Source organism: Phalacrocorax carbo, chromosome 12 (assembly GCF_963921805.1).
Source record: "Phalacrocorax carbo chromosome 12, bPhaCar2.1, whole genome shotgun sequence".
Classification (NCBI taxonomy): domain Eukaryota; kingdom Metazoa; phylum Chordata; class Aves; order Suliformes; family Phalacrocoracidae; genus Phalacrocorax; species Phalacrocorax carbo.
In genome coordinates, this window is record NC_087524.1 from 7865957 (window position 1) to 7885455 (window position 19499).

The 19499-nt window shown below is 58.5% G+C and overlaps 2 protein-coding genes across 5 annotated transcripts in view; both read left to right on the forward strand.

Annotated features, from left to right (window-relative positions):
- ARMH3 (armadillo like helical domain containing 3) overlaps nucleotides 1-2673 on the forward strand; it is a 127434-nt gene extending 124761 nt beyond the window's left edge. For all 4 annotated transcript variants that reach the window (XM_064463986.1, XM_064463987.1, XM_064463988.1 and 1 more), the window contains one exon: nucleotides 284-2673. In XM_064463986.1, coding sequence (XP_064320056.1) covers nucleotides 284-376 — 93 coding nt within the window. In that variant the 3' untranslated portion in view covers nucleotides 377-2673. The remainder of the gene's footprint in view (nucleotides 1-283) is intronic.
- An 8254-nt stretch (nucleotides 2674-10927) lies between these two features.
- KCNIP2 (potassium voltage-gated channel interacting protein 2) overlaps nucleotides 10928-19499 on the forward strand; it is a 47242-nt gene continuing 38670 nt past the window's right edge. The window contains exon 1 of the mRNA XM_064463990.1: nucleotides 10928-11231. Within this exon, the coding sequence (XP_064320060.1) occupies nucleotides 11159-11231 (73 nt within the window). The 5' untranslated portion in view covers nucleotides 10928-11158. The remainder of the gene's footprint in view (nucleotides 11232-19499) is intronic.

The window sequence follows — 19499 nt, forward strand, 5'->3', positions numbered from 1 at the left end:
CCCTGGAACAGAAAACACATCATAGCTCAGAGCATCCTCTCCCGTCCCTGTCTCATTTGGAATTTACTCACCTTGCTGGAATGTCACTGTAGACACTTCTGTTATTCCAGGAAGCAGCTAATCCTCAAGGATTTCTTGCTAAACTGGAGTCTCAGTGAGAGCTGGCTGCAGCAAGTTCTCTGGGACTATAACAGCAAAATGGTTTCATGCTGAACCTGGAGGTCAGCAGTGTCAAAGGAACCAGGAAGAGTTCCCTTAGCTAATCTTGTTTTGTCTCTGTCAGGTTCGGTCCATCAGCATCAATGTGAGGAAGAACCTTGCTTTCAACACGCTGAGCCAGGAACTGCTGCTGAAGGAATTCTCTACGATCTCTTGAAGCGGGGATGCAGCTGCTGTGCAGGGCTGACCAGAGACGGGCCTGTCTGGGCAGGGACACTACAGATCTACAGCCGGTCGCCCCTTGCCTTCCGCCTGCAGAAGGGACTGTGTTTCTTCTAGGGGAGAGCCTTGCTGCTGTGTGTTTGATCCCAAAGGCATGTGTTTCAATAGGACTGGGGCTGAGGAGAGGTGATCGGCATGTTGAGGAGGAGGATGAAGCAATTTTGTAAAGTGCCGTGGGGGTGGGCAGCTGTTCCTGTGACATAGCAGTGGGAGATTCCTTCCGCAGCCTCAGGGAAGATGCACTGGAAACCTTTGTAGCAGAGCTGGGGGGAGCTCACAACCAGAATAGTAAAACCAGTCCAGCTGTGTGAAACAGTTCTGGGTTGAGATTGCTCACCTGCTCTGCAGGGAAAGCTCTCTGATCCCAGCTGAGGGCCGTTCTTTTCTGTCAGCCTTGATCAATGCCCTTCCACAATATAGGTCAAATTCACTGCCATCCCATTGGGAATGGCTTTGGCATGTAAAAGTTTCCCCAAGGAGCAGGCCCCGCTCACTGCTGGCTCCTCGTGTCAGAAGGTGTCACTTGAACCAAGCCATCAGACTACTGGAGGAGAAATTTTGCCTCCAAGGCTGTTGGCTTACAGGGTTCAGCCTGAGCCGGTGTGCAAGAATATGGGCCATCAAACAGAGCACTGTGTAACTGGAAACCAGCTCTGCTTGGGGTCACTGTTGCTTCCAGTAGCCCAGTTAATCTCTGCTGTTTCTAAGGTTGAGGGACATATTTAGATATTCCATTTTCATGGGGCAGAGGACAGGCTGACTCACTCCCCTTCTTGCCCATCAGAGACTGCATTGCGACAATCCTCCTCTTCCTCACAGGAACATCCGCCTTGCAAGTGTTTGCAAGTGCCAGGTGACCTTTGTGAACGACGTCATCCCTGGTTTTTCCCTTGTGCGTAGCACACAATTAAAACGCAGCTGGAGAAGTAGTTACTTCACTTTCTCACTTGCCCTCCTGTCTTCACCAAGCGACTTGCAGCTACAGTCTGCTGAGAACTTCCTACGGAAGAGCTCTGGGATGACGCTCTGGGGCACAGGCAGACCGTTCTGCTCCAGAGCCAGTGTTTCAGAGGTGCCCAGGTCTGGCAGAGCCTGTTCCAAGCGCTGTGTCAGGCTGCCAACTCAGGAATACGCAGCATAAACACCCATTCCCTGCTTGTGCATTTTCAGCTCCCGGCAATGATGTTAGGGTCTGGCCTGACTTGGTGGACTGAAGTAGAGAAGTTATTTACATCCCAGATCCACTTTTTTTCACCTCCCTCTAGAAAACAGTTTTCTTAAAAAAAAAAAAAAAAAAAAAAAAAAAGTGCCTAGGCCCGCTCTTAGACTCATAGGTTAGTGTGAGTGATGTGAATGTCATGCTCATTCTCAGCCATTTTTAGGCAAGGTTTATCCATGCTAGTGTGTGTTAATTGTGTTAATGTTTCATCTTTACCTGCCATGAGCATGAGAAACTGAAAGCTGTGTCCTTGGCCACCCACTGGTCACAGCACCGTTTATTTTCCTTTAGAGCACCAGCTTCTCCCAGCAGAAAATACTTTGCCTCAGCATGGAATTGTCTGCTTTTATCAGCTAAGTCAGACACTTATTTGTTTTCCTGCCATGCAAGCGTGTGGAAATGTGTACACGTCAGAGGGACGGTGCTTGGAGGAGCAGGCAGGCTCCATAAAATCACTCTGCTTGAGAACAGGCCAGGGCATGTAGAAGGAGGCCATTTCTCCAGTGAAAAATGAGTAAGAATAGTTTGCAGCACATGGCACTTGTCTGTATGTGTGGGGAGCTCTTGCTAGAGCATCTCGCCTCTGACAAGGGAGTTTCTTCCCCAAGGGGGCTTGAGTTGCTTCCTTGAGGTGCAGACCCAGCATTGCTGCTGTCGGAGCATCGAGTCACCCAGCTGTTCACGTGTCTCCTTTTCTCCAGTTCTGCTTAGGCTGAGACTAGACAGATAGTTGAGGGAGCTGGGGATGAGTCTGCCTCGGCAACCTCTGGGATTTTCAGCTTTCCACTCTGGGCTCAGCTATCAAAGTTCTCATGTCCCCCATGGTGCTCCCTTGCTGGGATGAACTAAGAAGCCTAGGCTGCGACTGGGAACAGCTCCTGAGGTCAGCCCTCGTCCAAAGCTGAGCTGGGGAAGACTGTGACACACGTCCCCTTGTCATGCTGTCACCGAACCAAGCACTGTAAATGGATGTACATACAAACCTAGAGCTCAATAAATAGCAGAGCCCTGCCTGTTGGTGTGTGGTGGTTGTCCTTCACCGAGGGGAGAGAGGGGTAGTATTGGGGGTGGCCCTGTCGCTGTTTGGTGGCATGTTGGCTGCAGCAGGGGAGTCTCTTGCCCTTGGGCTCTTCTTGCCTGTGCAGAGGGGTGCCGTGGTGCTGCTCAGAGGTACCTCCTCCTAGATCCAGGCTGCAAGTACCAGTAGTGAGCAGCCCTCTGCTGCTTACGTGCCCCTGGGGCTGCCAGTAAGAAAAGCACAATCAAGGCTGAGAGCCCGTGGATGTGAGCGAGGGATGCAGAGATCTACCTGTGTGCAGTATGGTGCGCGCTCTGCTGCTGGTGTCAGCAAACTCCTGGTCACAGATTCTGCTGCAGATTTGACTGTTTTGTTAAACACTGTACTACTACTTGCGTTTTGAGGCCAGCTTGAACTGAGCAGGAAATTATTTAACTCTAACATTCAGCCTCAGGACGTGGCTGAGGGCCCCAAACTTTCCCGCCTCTGATTTGAGCAGTTGAGTGTATTATATCTAATTCATAACCCAGTCTATTATTGGAAGAGCTGGTTTTGAGGCTTGGGGAGTGTGGGGAGAAATCAGATTGCTGCCTTTAAATTAGGCAGCCGCTGCAGGGAGACAAGTATTTTACAAAATAATGACTAAATTCTGGAGGAGAAAAATTGAGTTTGAGCTAAACTTTGGAGGGAGTTATTAAAAATTGATTTGTAAGTGCCCTTGTGATTTTTGGTATCGTCTCTTCTTCCCAAGCTCTTAGAGGTCCTATTTTTCATGCAGACTCAAGAGAGGGGCAGCTCCTCAGGAGCCGATTCTTCCCTGCCCGGCCTGCGGGTTGGCAGAGGAGGCACCGTGCCTTGGGCACAGGGTACCGACGGGGGGCTGATGAGGGGTGTCAGCTCCATGTGATGATTTGGCTCCTCTTTGGGGGTGTCAGGAGCAGGGAGTACCAGACCCCTGAGTCTCAAGTACAGTGGCCAGAGAGCCCACCTGCTCTGGTTTGCAAGCCTCTTCATCCCCTTCCTTGTCATGGCTGTTACCTGCTGCGATCCTACCTGCGTGGTGTGGGGGCTGTATCTCTGTAGGACTGAGCTGCCCTCTGTGTGAGCCTGTCCTGGTGCCCGCTGGGGCACTTTTCTCTCCCTAAGGGATAGCGTTCCCTGAAGACTTGTGCACTCTTCCTCTGCTCTGGGGTTGTGCCAGGCTGTTGCGTGGTAGGTGTCGGGAGGAGAAGCCTGCATGGGGAGAGCTGTCTCCTGGACAGCACTTGCATGGGCGATCTGCCTCAGTGTGCACCATCTGCCCCGCCACACTTCCCTCCCGGGATGGAGCCGGTGTCCTTCCCAGCGCACGGCGGGCAGAGGGAGATGCCGCCTCCCTGCCCAGTCACAGCTGCCATCGTGTGTCAGGGCTGGTGTGCGGCCAGCAGTCTGCGGTAAGATTTACAGCTGGCTCTTGGCACTTGCAAGCAGCTCTCCATCTCAGTGTCAGCACTGATGCCTCGTGGATATTTATTCTCATCTCTGTTTTCTGGGCTCTGTTTTCTTGTTCGGTACTTGCTGGGAAGAGCAGGGGGCAAGTCCTGGCTGTGCTGAGCAGGGTCGTACTAGACAAAGTTTTGTCCCTGTGGAGGTGATGGGTTTTTTTTGGCAGATGAGCCATTGCAGTACCTGAAAGGAAAGGTGTAAAGCCCAGCTTTGGGAGCTGCAGACATCCAAAAGGCCCAGGATAAGATGGGCTTTTCCCCTAGTGGAAACCAATTCATGCTTCCAGGGGAAGGGGCAGACACAAAAGTAAATCATGAATGAAAGTCTGGGCCAGGAGCCTGGAGAAGGGCTGTTGCAAGGCCCTTGGGGCCTGGGGCTTCTGGGAGTCCTTTGTGCTCGTCAGAGCCCTGGTTCTCCACACAGTAGCATAGTGTGAGTGAGCTCAGGTGGACACTGATCAAGCAGAGGGGTGGCTCCAAACAAATGGGACAGGCAGCACCCTTGGGGAGCATCACTCGTTGCTTGCCTCACTCCTGTTGTCTTTTTAAAGCATTTTTAGGCCATCCTTGTTGGGTGCTCAGGGATGCAGACATCGGATCTGACCCAGAGTGGCTGTCACCTCTCAGGGTTGTGACTGACGGCAAAGGGAGATGCTCAGGAGAGGGCTACCCCCAGGCTCTGCCCTACAGCTGCCCACACATTATTCAGGACCAGCAGCTTGTGCACAGGCGAGCCCCTGCCTCCCCTTGACAGAACGGGGCTCCCCTGCAGCCCCCATCATCTCAGCGCGTCCCTCCCAGCGGTGGCAGCTGGAGCACAGGCCAGGCCATGCTCCGTGGCCTCTGCTCTCTCATGCTGTCCCCCCAGGGCTAATTGAATCATGTGGCTGGAAATTGAATCCAATTGAATAGATTAAATGAGCCAGGCTTGCCGCTCGCTGCAGCGCAGCTCAGAGTCTTGCCAGGCTGCTGCCAGAGGCTGGGAGCTCCCGGGAGTCCTGTGGGGGCACGGAGGGGCTGGGGAGGCTGCAGGGAGATGGACGCCCACGGGGCTGGGCTGGTTGTCCAGCTCTGCTTTAACAGATCAACCCTCAACCATTTCTCGGTGACGGGCAGCCTGGCTGCGTCCCAGGGCTCGCAGGTCACTCTGCTACAGGCATGCAAGGTTGAGTTTTGCTCGTTTCCTCTCTGAAGCAATTAGTGACTAATTAGCTGGAGCCCCTCTGCTCCAGGGTTCAACCATGACCCTCTCGGTGGCATACGGGGAGGACGATGCCCTAATGACCCGTGGCTGTGGCAGCCACGGGTGTGCCCTGCTCAGCAGCTCCAAGCCGGTTGCTCTCCCAGCCTACAGCAAGTGATGCTCCAGCAGCACCTGACTGCATCACGCCGGCCCCCGCACCCTGCTTTCAGCCCCTCTGCTGTGGCCATTGCCAGGCCAGTGGGATGGGATGGGCAACAGAGAGCAGTGTGCCGACGCCACAGCTGCAGCGCAGACATCACCCGCAGGGATGAGCTCAGGCACAGGGCCCTGCCCTGGCAGAGCAGGAGGGGACATGCATCCACAGCAGGGACTCGCTTATGACAGAGGTGCGTACCTGTTTTCATAGCAGACCTGAGCTGCTGAAAGGGCCCCTGGTGTGGCATCCAGCATGGTGTAAGTGAAGGTTGGAAATAGTATCTGGTTCCTCTTTAAATAAAAGCTGAGCCCACAGACACTGAGCACACAAGCATGAGATGCTTTATAACGCTGGGAGGGCTTGTGAGACTCAGGATGCCTCAAGAGTCTGAGAATGCTCCAGTCCAGTCTCTGCTCTCTAAAACAAGTGCTTTTTTTCACATGGATTTTGCATCTGTTATGCAGAAGTGGCAGAGGAATATTCAGGGTGGGCACAGAGCCTGCCCAGCAGCAGGGTGTGCTGGGGAGTTCCCTCCTTGCTGAAGGCATGTGCAGAGGCAGGTGACCAGCTTTCGAGGATGCAGAGTGTGATGCAAAGTCCTTTCTCCCTCCTGCACACCCAGATTTCTCCCACCTGCTGGTTTGTGTTTGACAAAGGAGGTTCCCTTTCTTCTGCAGCATTCCTGCTTGCAAGGATTGCCCAGCAGCTTGCAGGCATCTGTTCCTCCTCTAGCTTTGCAAGATTTTCAGGAGCTGAAATTCCCCGCCCCAAGCTGAATCTGCCAGTGGCTCCCACCTACCCGTGTGTCTCTGCAGGGTGGGTTTGCAGAGATGGGAATTGTCCTCCCTTGTCTGCCCCAGCTGCCTACATCCCAGGTGATGTCCTGCTAGGGCATTGCCTCCCCAGGACTTGCTGGTCTGCTGTCGCTGCTCCCCAGTCCTCAGGACCCCAGGCCAGCAGAGACCAAGGGGCTCGGCCAGGTCTTGTGCCATCCAGATCCATTTCTTCTCCAGATGTAGTAAATACTGTGGTTTATTCCTGAATGAGGCCATTTGCCGTGCCTGGACCATCCCCATCAGCTGCCTGCATGGCCACGAGCATGCCTACTCTGGGCTGGGGGGCTGTGCGGGCCCTGGGAGGGCAATAGCCCCCGCTGCCAAGCTGCTTATCTCCATCTAAGGCTGCTGTTTGCTGGCATTTTTACAAAGGGTGAAGCTGCCTTAAGGAGCTCCCGTTTCTGGCCTGTTCCTGGAACGGGCCCCTAGGTGCTGTATCCCATGTCCCAGCCCAGGAGCTCTCTCTGCTGGGGGAGCAGACCTGTCCCTCACTGCTAAGTGTAAATCTGAGCCCAGAGGCACCAGGCGACCACAGTCAAAATAAGATTAATAGCATCTGCTGAGAGCACATCCCAAGGACTGCTATTGATGACCATGGCTTTAAAATACTGTTAACAGTGGATAAAGCACCGTGATTTAGAGCACTCAGCAATTACATCTCTGTTTGAAATTTCCTAAAGATAGGATCAGACTCCCGAGTCCTGCTCTCTGCTTTTCCGATAGAATTAATAAGAATGGAGATATGCAATTAGACAACGTCCAAGCTGGTAGGGCAGATCGATGCCTTGTGGTTACCTAATGAAGTGTTAAATTGTGTCTTTCCCTCTCCCTGTCCCCCTGTAACAGCCACAGTGGGCTGTTTGCAGAGGGCTTGCGGGGCTCGTGCCTGGGAGAGAGCACCTCCGCACCCCTCTACCCCAGCCCAGCTTCACGGCAGTGGGGTGCAAACCCCCGAGCTCTGGCCTCCTTTCCAGGCTCCTCTTGCTTCTGCGGATGGGAGAAGTTTGGGATTGTCTTGGCTTTGTGTCGAGCAGGGCTCTGCGGGAACACGTGCATCAGCAGCAGCTGAGAGCAGACTGCTGCCCTCAGGAGCGGGGGGGAGGGTCCCAGCAGAGAGCCAGAGGCATGGATGAGCCGAAGGATTGGCCCCATATTGCAGGATAGGTGCCCTGGAGAGGAACAGGGATGGCTGTGGGCAGGCTTGGCTCAGTCCAGCCTGGCTGTGGATGTGGCTGCTGGCAGCCTGGCCCAGCTCTGTCTGCGGTGGGGCTCTGCACCTGGTGCTCCGGGCAACACTGGAGCATCCCTAAACTTGTCCCCTTCCCCAGTTACTCCTGACAAGGCTGCACTGGCCACATGCTAACCTGGGGACAAAGAAGTCCCCTGGACAGCATGGCCCTGTGCATACCTCCCAGCCCCTCTCACCCCTGCTTAGAGCTGTTCCCATCTGCGGCTCCGCTGCCCGGGGAGCAGAGTTAATCCTGTGCAGATGTCCTTTATCGAAGTGCTGCTGCCGCTGACAGGGTGACGGATGGGCCACTTAGGGAACGTGCCTCGCGCTTGGGCTGATGTGAATGGGTGATTTCCATCACAGCATGGGTGGATGGGTGGTACCACGGACACCCTGCCTCCGAGAGACATGCATCCCGGTGTGCAGCACCCCTCGTGTCCCCAGCTCGCCTCCCTACTTGCATCTCCTGTCTGCTCCCCTGTTCTCCATCCCTGTCCCACCCTGCTGCTGGCTGTGCCAAGCCCTGGGGCTGGTTTACATGGTCCTGCTTCCCCTGTGGATTTCTGCCACTCTCCCAGAGATGAGCTGGGGGACCTGGGTGCTTCCACAGGACCCCTGCCAACCCCAGCAGGCTGGATCTGGCTTCTTGCCTAACCTCCACACTTCCCTGGCCCTGGGCATCTGGGTATGGGCTTCACGGCGAGCTGTGCCCCATTTGCTGTGAACCCTGCGCTACTTCTTGGCCAGCTGGGGCATGGCCCTCCCTCCCAGTTACCCCTTGTAACTGGGATCTGGGCTCACAGTAGCCACCAGAGCTCTTCCCATCTTCTGGAAACAGTTAATCCAGCACTGTCTGCAGCAGCATGGACCACCAGCCCTGCCTGCAGACAGCTCCTGCCTGCCCTGGACCTGCTGATTGCTTTCATGGCAGACGCTGCCGTGGCCAGTGGCCTTGGGGCTGCACAAGGCACGAGAGCCTTAATTAAAGCATTAGATGTTGCTCAGGTGGTTTTCCCCAGAAAGGCCCAGCCTTTCTGCATCTGTCGCACATCCCGGTGAGCTGTGCTGCAAAGGGTGCTCTCTGCACTGTGGTGTGACTTTGCTGCCATGCCCATCCATGGCTAGAATGTTTACCAAGGTGTCTCTGAGCCCAGTGCACCCACAGCGGGGCTCCTGCCTGGGTCCAGGCAGGCAGGCAGGGACGGGACCTGTTCCTGCAGCAGAAAGGCAGCAGCAGCCAGCAGTGGGCTGCTCCCACCCCAGCACCCTGCAGACCCCTGGCTCCCAGTGCCCAGAGGAACATTTAGGGGAGGACGTTGTGGTTTTTTCCAAGCAGTGGAAGGCTCAAAGGCTGTGCATCCTGGCAGGATGCCCAGCCCTCATGTCTGCTCAGGAAAGGAACCGTGACCAGCAACCAAGCGAGCTGTCCCCCCCATTTTCTACACTGTAGGAGGGTGGGCTGTGATGGCCTGTCTCTGGGGCTGCCCCCATCCCACCCCATGGTACCCACCAACCTGCCCAACTTTCCCCCCTCTCCCTAGCCTGGCAAAGCATCTCTTGCTTGCCAGGAACAAGAGCACTTAGCTGGGATAAAAATAGCCATGTTTGCCTCCCGATGGACCAGCAATGGCAGAAGGTGAAAACTTCCCCCATGCAGCTCTGCTGGGCCTGCCACGTCCGCAGCGGGATAAACCCACAGAATGCTCCAGCACAGGGCAGGAGAGCCTGGGCACCACTCACACAGCCCTTCTGACCAAGGCTGCCACCCCGGGACACTGCTGGTCCCCAGGGGGTGCTGAGGAGATGCAGCCGAGAATGTGCTGGAAAGGATGGAGGAAGGGGGACAAGGAGAGCAAGGAACAGCAGGATGGACAAGCCCAGGCTGGACACGCTCCAGCTCCAGCTCCACTCATCAAGCTAAGCAGAGGGGGCATCGCCAGGGCTGTCCCGGGAGTTTCTCTCCAGCTGGTCAGTGCGTGCAGGCTCTGTGGCGGTGGCCAGGCCACAGGGAGTGCTGGGGGAATGTGTTTAGTTCTCCAAGCATTTCTTCACTGCGTTTTCCTCGCTAAATGGCTCTTATTTTTAGATCCAGGCAGTTGCTAAGCATCGCTGCCTCGCTAAGGCGGCTTCTTTCATGGCTTGACACCAAAGCACGCTGACAACACGCTGCCGTGTGAGCACGGCCCTCCCTCCTCGCTGCTCTGGATTCCCTTTCTCCCCTGCGGCCCCTGTGGGCTGGCAGGGCCAGGCTGGGCTCAGGCACCAGGACGGGATGCTTTGCCTCCTCCCATAGCCCCTGCTCCCTTCTGCCTTTCTGCATAGATCAGAGGATGCAGAGAGGAGAGGTGGGAAACGCTGGCGGCTGGACAGCCCCTGAGATGTGTCCAGGACCCCTGTCACAGTGCGAACAGGCAGTGCAAGGGCAGCGGCGTGACAAAAGCCCCTTGCTTTGCCCATGGACCCTCTAGCACAGTCCACATCCCCCGGGATGGCATCGTGCACAGATGGCAGCAACCGGGGGCAGCAGCAGGACCTCCAGCCCCCAGCGCCAGATGTACCGGTGGGGCTGTGAGCTCCTCTCTTGGCAGCACCGTGCCCCTGGAAGCCACCTCAAGGCGTGCTGCTGCTTCACCCTTTCCCTGGGGCTGCAGGAGATGGGGGGGAAAATCCTGCTAAAGGCTCCAACCCTGCATGGGAAACCCGTGCTTGAGGAGGGGGCGGCAGGGGGACCTGCTCCTGTGCTTGGCTGCAAGCAGGCAGACCCGGGCCCTCCCCACGCCCCTGCCGCGCCTCTTGGCCGCTGCACATCCCCACCTCTGCCCGGGTTCCCATCCCGCTTATCCCCGAGGTGGGGTGCAGCAGCCGCCCTCGGCTGGGCACGGCGGGTGTCCCCCATCCCCCCATCCTGGGGGGGTCCCGAGGCGCAGCCCGGTGTGGACACGGACATGCAGGGCTTGAGGGGCCCGCGCTCCCCCGCAGCGGGGGTCTGCGCTCCTCCTGCTGCCCCGCGCCTCCGCCAGCTCCATCCCCTTCTCCGTCCCCGCGCGGTCCCCGGCTCCCGGGGCTCACCCGCATCCCCGGAGAGCCCCACCTCGGCCCAGCCCGGAGCAGCCCCTCCCTGACTCTTTCCCGGAGCGCCCCCCGCCGCCCCCGGCCGTGCCTCAGTTTCCCCGCGGCGGCACGGCGCGGGGCGGCGGGGCCGGGCCGGCGGCTCCCGGGAGGAGGCGGGGAAGGACGGGAGGGAGGGGGCGGCCGTGCCCAGCCCCGGCGGCGGCGGCGGCGGCGGCGGCGGCGGGGAACGGGGCGGCTGCGCGCTCCTGCCTGCCGTACCGAGCCGTACGGAGCCGTACCGAGCCGTACGGAGCCGTACCGAGCCGAGCTCCCCGGCACCGGCGGCCCCCTCCTGCTGCCGCGGTGAGTGCCACCGGCGGCGGGGCGGGGGGAGGCGGCGGGCCCGGGCCCCCCCTGCCCGGCGGCGGAGCCCGTCCGCCCCGTCGCGGTTCCCCCCGCCGCTCGGCGGGGCGGGAAGATGCGGAGCAAGGGCAGGAAGGAGAGTCTGTCCGACTCCCGCGATCTAGACGGCTCTTACGACCAGCTCACGGGTGAGTGCCCCTCGCCGGGGAAGGTGCAGCAGCCGCTCGGGACCACGGCGTGGGGGCGGCCCCCGGCACCCCGACACGGCCCCGGGCACCCCGGCCCGCCCGCCTCCAGACCCGGCCGAGCCCCGGTCCCCTCCCGCTCCGCTTCGCTGCACGCCTTGTCCGGGGAGGGGAGGGGGGGCCGCGACCCCGGCGCTGGAGCAGGGGTGCAGTCCCGGACCCGGGGTGGGGGATGCTCCGGGGTGGGCTTCGGGTTGGTCCCAGCCGGGCAGAGGTTGCCCCGAGGCAGGTTTGCAGGGAAAAGGTCCCCGCCGGGGGTGGGATGCTTGAATCGCTTTTGGCTGTCCCCAAGCTCACCGTCCCTCACCGCTGCTCCCAAGCCCCTCGGGACACCAGGGTTTGGCACTAGGCTCTCTCCACCATGCTTTGGACTCCCGCTGAACCCTGGGGTGGCACGGCAGCACCCCGGCAGCAGGTTCCCCTGGGAACGGAGAGGCTTGCTCTACTCAGCAAACCCTGAGTAGAGCCTGGCATCCTTTCCAGCCATCACCTGGTGTCCCCTAGAGCATCTCCAAGGATGCTCCGACCCTGGGACGGGGTGGCTGTGGGACAGGGAGGCTAAATACAACCCATCTGTGACCCTCCATCCTTTGCCCCAGCAGGGAATTGCCTGGTGTCCCACATCCCACCACAACATCCATTCATCCAGCGCACCTAATCCCCCACTGTCCAGTAGCAAAGCAGCTGGGCTGGAGCTGGTGACACCTCTCTTTCCCCATGTGCTTTCCACAGATCAGGCCAAATCCTGTCCCCTTTCAGGGCCTCCGTCGCAGCAGCTGTGAAATGGGGCATCAGTTCCCGCTTGCCTCCCGGGACCCACGGCAGAGCCAAACCTGTCCATAGCCAGTGGGGTTGGGTGCCCTCATGCCACAGGCACTGGGGTATGTGCACAGGCGGCTCCCCTGAGTCCTGGTGATGCTTTACCTGCCACGGTCTGGAGTGGATTTTAGGCTTTGCTCTGGAGTTTCAAGGAGGTGGTGGTAGCAGGGCAGGACCTCTGCTCTGCTCTCCTGAGCAGCCCCAGACATGGGAAACGCTGCTTGCTGCCTGCCCAAACGTGCTGCAGGGAAGATATTTTTGAGCTGTGTAGGAACTTGGAACCCACACACAACTTTTGGTTTCTCCGGTAACTTTAAAATGTCCATATGGATTTAAATCAAACTCAAGTTAAAAATAAACTCCAGTCTCTCTGAGGCTGAGACCTTTTATGCTTGGGCTTACCTCTGAGCCAGCTGTGCAGCAGGAACCTGGGCAGAGGGGAGCCGTGATGCTGTGCCAGCCCCTGCCCGTGGAGATGGGGCTGATCAGAAGCCTCTGGGGAATAAGGCTGGAAATATGGAAATATCTGCCCCATTTCCCAGCATAGGAAACAGAGGCCCCAGGAAGGCATGTCACTCATTTGGCATTGCTGTCAGGTCAGTGACCTGCCAGGGCTGAGCTGGTGGTAACGCCAGGGAGGAAAGCAAGCTGGTCCTGGCAGTACCGATTTCCCCAGCATTGGCTGAATGCACCGAAGCCGTCCCTCCCTGTGGAGGGAAAGTTGTTTTTCTCCCAGAAGAGTGTGGAAGTGATGCAGACAGGACGAGAGGGGATGCAGCCTTAGCTCTAGGGAGGATTTAATGGCTTGAACCCCTGCCTGCTAACCTGGCCTGGGCTCTCCTGGTGCCCTGGGGAGGTGGTGAGGAGCCAGGACCCCTCTGGAGCCATAGCGAAGCCCTAGGGTAGAGCTGGCAGTGCTAATGTGGGCTTAGACTCTCCCTGCAGATGGGAGGGTCCCTGCTGGCACCTGCTGTTTAGTAGCTCAGCCCTGCTTGGGGACAAGCACAAGCAGTTTTGGGGTGTTCCTGCAGCCTTGGCGTCCCCCATCCATCAGGGTCTGGGGGGACATCTGCGATGCAAGAGCCGAGACATGATTCGATGTCAGGCGATGTGACAGCCCCACGGCAGCTCCAGTGATCGCTGGTGTGCACAGGGACAGCAGTCAGTCCTGCTGCCTCCCTGTCACTCCCCAAAAACAGGGGTGGGGGCGATAAGACCCCCATCTATGCATGCCCAGAGAAGGATTAGCAATATCCCCTTGCAAAAGAAGGAGAGGGGCTAAGGGGAAGCAGGACATCCAGCCATGCGCAGGGTAGAACCCCCCTCGCCTTCCCCAGCAGCACACTGATTTTTAAATTTAAGGAGCTGTTGAAAATGGGGGTGCAGTGACAGCACCCCTCTTGTGGCATCTCCAGTGGTGCCCGGCCTCCCCGGTTCCTGGCCAGAGCAGCCGTGGGCTGTGCAGGCATGTGGCACGTGGATGTGTGTGTGAGAGGCGAGAGCGCCCGAGTGAATGAAAGCTGCCTGCGTGTGAGTGGCAGGGAGAGCAGGCACTGGCTCCGTGTGCCGGGGGAATGTGGGCTGGCTGCGCTGGGGTGAACTGGGATGGACCCTGCCTGTGCCTCACCCCAGCGTGGTGGTGTGGGGTGAGGGCAGGCTCTGGCCATGCCTGGCTACTGAGCCTGGGGCTGGGCGCCCGCCTGGGTGTTAAGGAGAGAAATGTTTAGGTTACGCCACTAGGAAATTAAACCAGTCCATTTCTGGGATATTTAGATGATGCTAGCGAGAAATAAAAGCCATCCATAAATTACATTATTCCTCCAGCCCTCTAATGACATGAGCGATTAGTGTGCAAGCAGAGCCTGGAGCCAGTGCCTCGGGACTGCTCTGGACATGGCCCTCCGTGCGGGAGAAATGGGAGCCCGGTGCCGCTTTGCCCTGAGGAGCGCAGGTACCACATTCCCAGCCCCAAATCCTGGCAGCGCAAGAGGCGAGGGGGGCTTGGAGGCACCTTTCCCTCCTGCCTGCTGCTCTGCAGGGGTGTGTGGGCAGCAGGGCTGCCCCAGCCTAGCTGGGGAGCAGGGGCAGGTGGTGTGGGGCCTCATCTCACCCCATGGGACAAGCCCATCCCAGCCATGCTATGTCCTGTGAGCGGGACAGCATGTGCTGGTACAGAGTCAATACCTGGGCTCTTTGGGGTGGGTCAAACACTGTAGCTGTGTTTTGGAAGGATGAGGGATTCACCTCCAGGGCTGTTGGTCCCCCAAAAGGGGTTAGGAGGCTCACTTTTCACCCCTGCTTTTTCACCCTGCTTTCTCCCTCCTGTTGTTGTGTTGCGGGGTCTCAAGCAACTGCTTTGCTCCACCCCAAAGGCAGCTGCAGCATTTGCAGTGGGTGAGCAATTGCTATAGAGACCATCTGCAGAGCTTTGGGATCCTCCTGCCTCCTGAGGCATGGCTGATGGATGGGGACTCCCTAACTCTTAACGCTTTGAGCAGCCCACCCAGTGAGATGAAAACTGTAGGTACCAGTGTAGTGGCGGTGCAGCACCTGGCTGAGCTCTCCCTCCCTACCTGGAAGGAGGGAGTTCCAGAGGCATCTCTCCTGGTGGCAGTAATAGAGGAGAGATGGGGCTGAGCTGTTCCCTGCAAGCACGCCGAGGGGAGGATGGGTCAGTGGGGCTGGTGGGAGGACAGCAGGGCTCCAGTCCCTGCCGCAGGATGAAGCCCAAGAGCTGTGCCCCGGCAATGCGACTGCCGCAGGCGGGGACCAGGTGATGGGCAGATCTAGGGCTGCACCAGGGGCTTGTTCAGCTGCTGGCAAACCCAGCGGCTCCATCGTGGCTGCTTACAGCCTGTGATCAGCCAGGCGGGAGGAAAATCTTTGCAAGCTTGCCATAGCGTAGGACTTCCAACTGTAGGGGGGATAATTTATTTGCCAGGGTGTGGAGGGGGTGTCAGTGCTAGCCTGTCCCAAATAATAGTGTGTGTAGGGGGAAGATCTGGGATCTGCAGCCAGAGGATGGAGCAATGGGGCTGATGGGATGGGAGTGAGGGCAGGAGACAAGCAGGGGCCGGCCGGGTGTCCGGCTGTGAGTGTGCGTGGCAGGTTGTGTGCTGTGGCTGCCTGCTGGGGTGGATCCTGGGGAGGGAGACTGGGATGGGGACTGTGCCTGAGACCACGGCAGCACCTTGCTCATGCCCAGAACAAAGCTCCTTCTCTTGCCTGGTTGCTTCCTCAGGCAGCAGAGGGTGCATGGCCACCTCATGCTGCCCTGCCCATGTGGGTCTGGCAGAGCCAGCTGCCTGCATCTCTGTGGCCAGCAGCACACATGGTTCATCTCCTCCTTCTAGAAGCAGCCCCCAGGAGTGGTGACACACACCGAAGTCCTTCCCCTGGGGTGTCCGGCCCGTGGGAACCCAGTGTGCTGCCCGTCCCCCTGCTCCCCCTGCCTCCTCCACGCTGCCGCTGCTGCGCCACATGTCCCCCCTCTGCCTGCCGCTTCTGCTCCTTCTGCCCGTGGGTGAGGCTGGGCTGGAGGCTGGGCTGACCCTCAGTACAGGTTCCCAACCTCCCCAGGAGGCCCCCAGTCAGGGTGGGGTGTGGTGGGGAAAGGGCTCCCAATTGTGCGCAGGGGTGGGGGCTCCCATGGGGTCCCCTCAGCGCCAAAGCGCCCTGCCCTCGATGGATGCTGCATCTTCCTGGGGTGATGGGAGCGTTGCCTGACTCTGCCTTATCTCTGTCTGCTGTCTCCTTCTCTCTGGCATCTGTACCCCTCTGCGTCTTCCTTCTTTGCTGTCCTGGCTTGTCTGCAGCCCTTTGATGCTGATGAATCCCCTCTCATGGGGTGTTGTGGCCTTTCCCGACCAGAGGCTGAGATCCTGCTCGTGGGGAAGTGGGATACTGCTCTGAGCCCACGCCGGGGCAGAGCTGCCTGTGGGGTAGGGGGCACGGGGATGATGCTACTGGGCACCGCTGCCTGCAGGCAGGTTGGATTTTACAGGTGGAGAGGCCAGAGCTGAGGTTTTGGCAGCTGCTGCTGCATCCCCGCAGGCAGAGGCAGGTTGGAGCCTGCAGGGAATTGGTGGCACAGGATTAATTGACAGGAAGTTTGTGGTTTTGGTCAGGGCAGTTAAACAGCTGATTTCTGCAGATGCCGATGCATAATTCATGAGTTGTCGCAACTTCAGCCAAGGTGTGCAGCTCCTGCTGCACACGGCTGGCGATGCGCAGGCAGGAAGGGGTTTGCTCTTTCGCTGTCTCTGTGTCTGGGCACGGAGAGGAGTTTTCCCTGTGGCTGGCCATGTTGCAGCTGGATAAGGTGTCTGGACTTGGTGGTGCTGCTGCTTTCCTGTTGTGTGGTATGCTGGGACCAGTTGCCCCAGAACCTTGGGAGCTGGGACAGGAGGAGGTTTGGGAGGGTGAGCAGAGCTGGTCCGTGGAGCAGGCTCCAGTTTCCCCTAGGCCATACCAGATCCATACATCCCAGCTGGAGCTAAGCCGTATGCCCTTGGACAGGAGAGACCCCATTAGTGGAGCTGCCCTTCCCCTCCCTTGCTGGCTCTACTCATTAGTGGTGTTTTCATTAGGAGGAGTGGTTTGGTTTTGTTTAAGCCAAATTGCTGTGCTTGGGAGATGATAAATCCATCTGCTGGCAAATCGCTCTCCTGCTGCTGGGATGGATCCCAGCCCTGGGCTTTAATCGTGCTGCAGATGAATGAGCCTCTAGGGAAATGAATCTCCCTGCCGTGCCCCACCAGGGCGGCTGAGCCGGGTGAGCTGCCTCCCCGATGGTGGGGCGCTCTGGCTTGAAGTGGGAGTCAAAATCCTATGCTGAGGGGTCGCGGAGCCCTGCAGGTGGTTATTGCGGAGCAAATGAACTGCTGGTGCTGGTGCAAGCAGCTTCCCCGGGAGCAAAAGGGGAGAGGAGCCCTTTTCCGTGGGGCAGGGGCTGTGGGTGGGTGCAGGGGTTCTGTTCAACCCACTGTCCGTGCCACGGTGCTCTGCCAGCGGCTGGGGCTGGGTGGGTGCCACGCCATGGGAGTGAGCAGCAGGATGATGCATGGGACAGGGCTGGGGTTGGAATGCAGGGGATGGATCTCAGCAGTGGCCCTGCTCTCATAGATACCCTACTGAGTGGCTTTGCAAAGGGGATGTGGCAGCAGGGATGTGCTGGGCAGGAGGCTCTTACTGGAGTCCTCCCATCCCTGGGCTGCTGTGGCTCAGGCTGGTTCTGGCTTTTAAGTAAACTTGCCTTCTGCTTCAAATGAAAACGGGTGGTGCAGCCCTCCAGGGAGCCATGTGAGTAATTAGCTTGTTTGGAAATGGAGCCCCGCAGGAGGACAGCTGGGGGCAGGATGGCTGCCACGTTCAGCAGGAGCTGATGGGGATGCGGTACATGGGGGGGAGTCACCCACACCTGAATTTGGCTCTCCCCAAACATTTCCTCTCTGGTCTGGACAGGGCAAGTTACCTATGGACACCTGTGCGCAGGGTTGCCATACATGTGCATGCCCATGCTCTCACAGCACCACACCTCTGCCTGTGACTGATGGCAGCCCCCAGGGCTCAGCTCCATCTGGCTTTAGGTGACTAGCCCTGTTTTGTCAGGAGCCACCCAGCTTTTGAACCTGTCAGGTCAGGACCCCTCCTGTTCAGGCAGCTGGCACCCCTCCCATCCCCAGACGGTGTTAGCATTGCTGCTGGGGGCTCTGGGGTTCAGCAAGAGGGTCAGTGTCCCATCCATGCTGCTCCTGCTTACCCCAGCTGGGGATGCTGGCGACCTAGAGATGTTGGAGTCTGGGGGCTGTACAAGCAGGTGCCTCAGCTGTGAGCAGGGCTGCTGCAGTGCCCGTCCAATTCCTGCACCAGCTCCATCCCTGGGAAGCATGTGGGGGGCTGTGCTCAGAGAGCCCTGGGCTGCAGCTGGGACAAGCTGGTGGCTTTGTCCCAGAGGGGAGGGAGTGGTGGTGGGGTCTGTCTGACCCACAGAGAGGTCTGACGAGGGCCATGCTGCAGCAGCAGCAGTGCCCACAGGCAGGCAGGGGATGCTCAGAGCCCCATGGGCCAGTGCCACGCTGGCAGCAGAGGAGGATGGCTTTGCCTGCAACCCCTCTCCTGGGAGACAGTGATGGAGTGACTAACTCTACAGGTGGGCTGGTGCAGCAAACCTGCTGCCCTAGATCTGCTGTACGGAGATGGAGGGACTGACTGGGCAGGACAGGACCCCCCTGGGCTGTCCTCATGAGCCACCTCCCATGGCAGTGACATTCCTGCTGGGAAGGGTCTCGACAGCCTGAAGCAGAGGGAGGTTTCTTGGCAAGATGCTGCTGTGAGGGACTGGCAGGACCCTGTCACTGAGTCTCTGTGAGCCAGAAAGGGGGACCCTGCACCTGGCTTCAGGCACTGACCAGAGCAGCAGGGCTGGGATGCACTGGCTCCCTTACCTGCCCTCTTCCCATCACCAAACCCATGCATTTGGACGCCTAAAAAGTGCTTTTTAGGGATGGAGTATTGGTGACATTCTGGCCAGGATCTGAGTCACAGGGAAGAGGGTTTCCAGGGTTTTTCCCTTGGCCCAGCTGGGAAAGGTGCAGCCCTGTGGGAGGAAGGGAGGCACTGGCAAACTCATGCATTCATGGATCACCCTCAGACCCAACAGGAGCCAGGGAAGGTCAATCTGGCTGCTCTTACCTGGTTACTGCAGCCCATCCAGCCACAGTGGGGTGAAATGAGAGCCAGACTGCTCGCTAATGAGATTAGACAGGCAAGCCACTGCTCCTGGCCTGTTTGGTTAATCGCTTCTTCCTAGATTGAATTTTTAAAAAATTGCATTGCTTACAGAAAGCCCCTGAATGGGTTTAAAGGCAATAATCCACCCAGTCCTCCATCAGTGCAAGGGTCCCCCTGGGGCTACTTGGCAGTGGGTTGTTGAAGTCCCCGTTGTGTCTCCGCATGTCTCTGGTGTCCCCTGGAGGTGGCTGGCTGAGCTGGCCAGCCCTTGTGGCTCTTGATTTACTCCAGGAGGAAATACTGATGAATTTTTAATGGTGTGACTTAGCAAAGCCTCCCGGAGGTGAGGGAGAAGGGAGAGGGTCAGGCGCCGGGCTCTGTGCTGCAGCCTGTGTGACGGGTCCCCTTTGCCCCTCCCTGCTTCCCTGTGGGCCATGGGGGTCAGCTTCCCACCCTGCCCATCCTGCTGTGCTCCTGCGGGCACACTGGAGTTGGGGGAGTCTGGCGGTAGGGCACAGCACCCCCAGCCCTGGTTGCATCTGCATGGGGTCTCAGCTTCCTATCTGACCCCAGAGTGGGGAGGGAGGCCGCTGGCGCTGGGTTTTGGGGTTGCAGCACAGGTTAGCAAATGGGTGCAGGGCTTGGGCAGCACAGCCAGGG